General features: G+C 35.4%; 1 protein-coding gene across 1 annotated transcript; it reads right to left on the reverse strand.

Moving 5' to 3' along the window:
* Positions 1 to 1,788: 1,788 nt before the first annotated feature.
* Positions 1,789 to 3,081, reverse strand: LOC132595744 (glycosyl hydrolase YngK-like). Its single transcript, XM_060293310.1, has one exon. The coding sequence runs from the start codon at positions 3,079 to 3,081 to the stop codon at positions 1,789 to 1,791; it is 1,293 nt and encodes a 430-aa protein (XP_060149293.1).
* Between the last annotated feature and the right edge of the window lie 450 nt (positions 3,082 to 3,531).

The following is a 3,531-nucleotide window of genomic DNA, read 5'->3' on the forward strand; positions in this document are numbered from 1 at the left end:
TGCTATGGTTATAACTTAGAGAATACACCCCATTTAGACAGCTTAATACAAAATAAAGGAATGTATCTTTTCACAGATGTTGTCTCATCTGGTCATCAAACAGCCAAATGTATCCCTGAAATATTAAGTTTTAAGTTAGAAGAAGAGCCAGAAGCATGGTATGAAAAACCATCTCTTCCTAAAGTAATGAGCTATGCAGGTTATCAAACATTTTGGCTAAGCACACAAGAAAACTATTCTGCTGTCGTCAGATCAATCTCTGCCATTAGCCACAAACTCGTTGATAGCTGTTTCTATGTTAAAAACAACTATGATAATGAAATATTACCTTACGTCGATAGAGAGATTGCACGCAATAAAGATAAAAAGAATTTTACCATCATTAATCTAATGGGTTCACATGTAAACTATGCAGATCGTTACCCAAAAGACTATGCAAAGTTTACAGCTAGAAATATTAAAACAAAGCTTAACATCAATGACAGACAAAAAGAAAATATTGCTAGATATGTTAATAGTATCTACTTTAATGATTATGTAGTTTCTGAGATTATTAAAAGATACGACAAGGAAGCAAGTGTCATCATCTACCTCTCTGACCACGGACAAGCGATCTATGATGATCAGAACAATCCTAACCTTACGGGGCATTGTCTTAGTCTTGGTGGACTATCTGTACCTATGCTGATTTACTTTAATGATAAAATGAAGGCTATTTATCCAAAAGAAAAACTAGCAGAAATAGAAACAGCACAAGACAAAGCCTTTATGACAGATGCTTTACCTTATGCAATAATGGGCTTACTTGATATTGAAACAAGCATTAACAATGATGAGTATAATCTATTCTCTGATAAATACAATATTGCAAGGAAACGTTCTGCACATTGGGGAAAAAGACACTTTGAAGTGAAGCACTCTTGTGTAGATGTCAACAAAATTCCCTCAAGACAATCTTCTACTAAGGAATTAGCAAAGCCTTAAACTCTTCCTTATTTCCTCGGAAGACATTCAAGTCAAAGTATTCGCACGAAGCTCTAAGCCGAGCCTTGGAGCTATATTGCCATATCTGCCACGAATAATCTGGAACAGAATATGCAGGCAGTACATATTGAGCAAGCCATAAAGGATATTGAGATAAAGGACTATCCTTGAAATAACACCTATACAAATCTTTATAAGTATAAAAAATAGGTTTAACTTGATAGTATCGCTCTAAAAGTCTCATACAAACTAAGATATTCTTAATAGATTTCTGAGGATTATTCTTATCTAACACTTCAACATCAAGGACTGGAACAATATCACCTGATGATAATTTAACTACAGAACGATACAATGCTATCTGCTCTTTAGCAGAAACATCATCTTTATAAAAATGATAGGCACCTCTATGTAACCCAATTTCTTTGCTTTGACGAAAATTATATATAAACTTAGGATCTATGAAGTTCCTCCCCTCAGTCGCTTTAATAAAAACAAAATGAAACTTATAGCCATTAATTGTATGTTTGGCTATGGACTGCCAATCAATACGACCTTGATGATGAGAGACGTCTAATCCATTGACAGAAAATTCGCCTTTGCTTGGGATATGTAGTTCTAACTCAGCAGAAGTCTTGTAGCAAGGCTCTATAGAACGAGAAAATAATTTATCCTTTTTGATAAAATAATATGCCAATCCACCAAAAGAAAGAATAGAGATTATAGCCAAGACAATAATTCTCTTAGGCTTAAAACCTCTATTCTTTCTTTTTTTATATTGATATTTCTTAGACACACACTAGCCTACTTAAAGACAAGCTTTAGCTCTGCTGGTTCACTCTCTTGCCAAAAACGATTGACAGAAGTTACATATATCGTATATTCTGAATTAGCTTCTAGCTTAGGTAACAAAAGGCTAGCTTCACTTGAGATACTAATGATATATTTTGACTTATCACAAGAAGGCTTTATACCCTTAGGAAAGGCATAAACGATATACATAAACGCTTTTTCAGGATCTCGTCGATCTGCAAGATCTCTCCATATCAGCATATGTCCGTCTTCATTGTAGTCCTCCCATAACATATCAATCTTTCTAGGAGCTTGAGATTTACCTAAAGCACCTTCATATTCTGGGAGTAAGGCAAATTGATCCTGATATTTACGAGCAATACTATCGCTGACAGCTCCATAATTTTGAAATAAATCTTCAGCAGGCCAAAAGACATTCCCCTTGCTATACTCCTGACTTAACAACATTTTATGCATCAGCTCATTTCCGTCAATCGTACGACGGATATGTTGTCCTACATAAAACTGTGCTTTAGTTCCTCTTAATTGCTTAGACCACCACTCAACAAGTTCATCGTAATTAGTAATAACATTGTCGCTATTCCAATAAATCTGAGGGACTACGTAGTCAATCCAACCTTCTTCAGCCCAATGAAGCACATCGGCATACAGATCATCATAACATTGAAGCCCTAGAGTTCTACTTCCTCTACGAGGATCAGAAAGTTCATTACGATAAATACCAAAAGGACTTATTCCAAATCTCACCCAAGGCTTAGTATCCTTAAGCAAATTAGCTATAGAAGATATTAGAAGGTTGATGTTATTGCGACGAAACTTATCCTTTTCGCCATATTTATATCCCATAGGAAGACCATACTCCTCAAAAGCCAAATCATCTTCAAAGACTTCACCCTCTTTAGGATAAGGATAGAAATAATCATCAAAATGAATAGCATCCACATCATAACGCATCACAATATCTTTAACCACACGGCAAACATACTCTCTAGCTTGAGGAATGGCAGGATTAAGAATAAGCTGATTATTATAAGTAACAAACCATTTAGGTTTAAGCTTGGCTAGATGACTTGGAGCTAATTCTTTACTTTTGTTAGCTGCCGCACGATATGGATTAAGCCAAGCATGAAGCTCCATACCATTCTTATGACAAAGTTCAATGAGACAAGCTAAAGGGTCAAAGCTATCTTTAGGTGCTACCCCTTGTTCACCTGATAAATATCTGCTCCACGGTTCTATATTGCTCTGATAACAGGCATCAAACTCTGGTCGCACTTGAAACATTAAAACATTAAAACCAAGAGAACGTAGCAAAGTTACTCTTTTTTCTAGCAAAGCTCTCGCCTCTTTATGTCCTAATCCAATATAATCATTTCGATAGATAGTAGGTAACCACGTACCTCTAAATTCCCTTTTTCTAAGAGAATAGGTAACATCTTTCTTAAAAAAGATGTTACCTATAGAACACGAACTGAAAATATACCCTATGAAAGGAGTCAATACAATATATAAACTCTTTCTCTCAAATATAAATCTCATTAACAAATAGCATATAAATAAATTATCAATACACTTGGAGTCGCTAAAAGAAAGCTATCCAATCTATCTAAAACACCTCCGTGTCCTGGAATGATACGTCCTGAGTCCTTCACGCCTGAAGCACGTTTGAGCATTGATTCCAATAAATCTCCCCACGTAGCTGCAATAGAAATAACCGTACCTAAAACAATAGCT

This window comes from Globicephala melas, unplaced genomic scaffold (assembly GCF_963455315.2).
Source record: "Globicephala melas unplaced genomic scaffold, mGloMel1.2 SCAFFOLD_1143, whole genome shotgun sequence".
NCBI lineage: Eukaryota > Metazoa > Chordata > Mammalia > Artiodactyla > Delphinidae > Globicephala > Globicephala melas.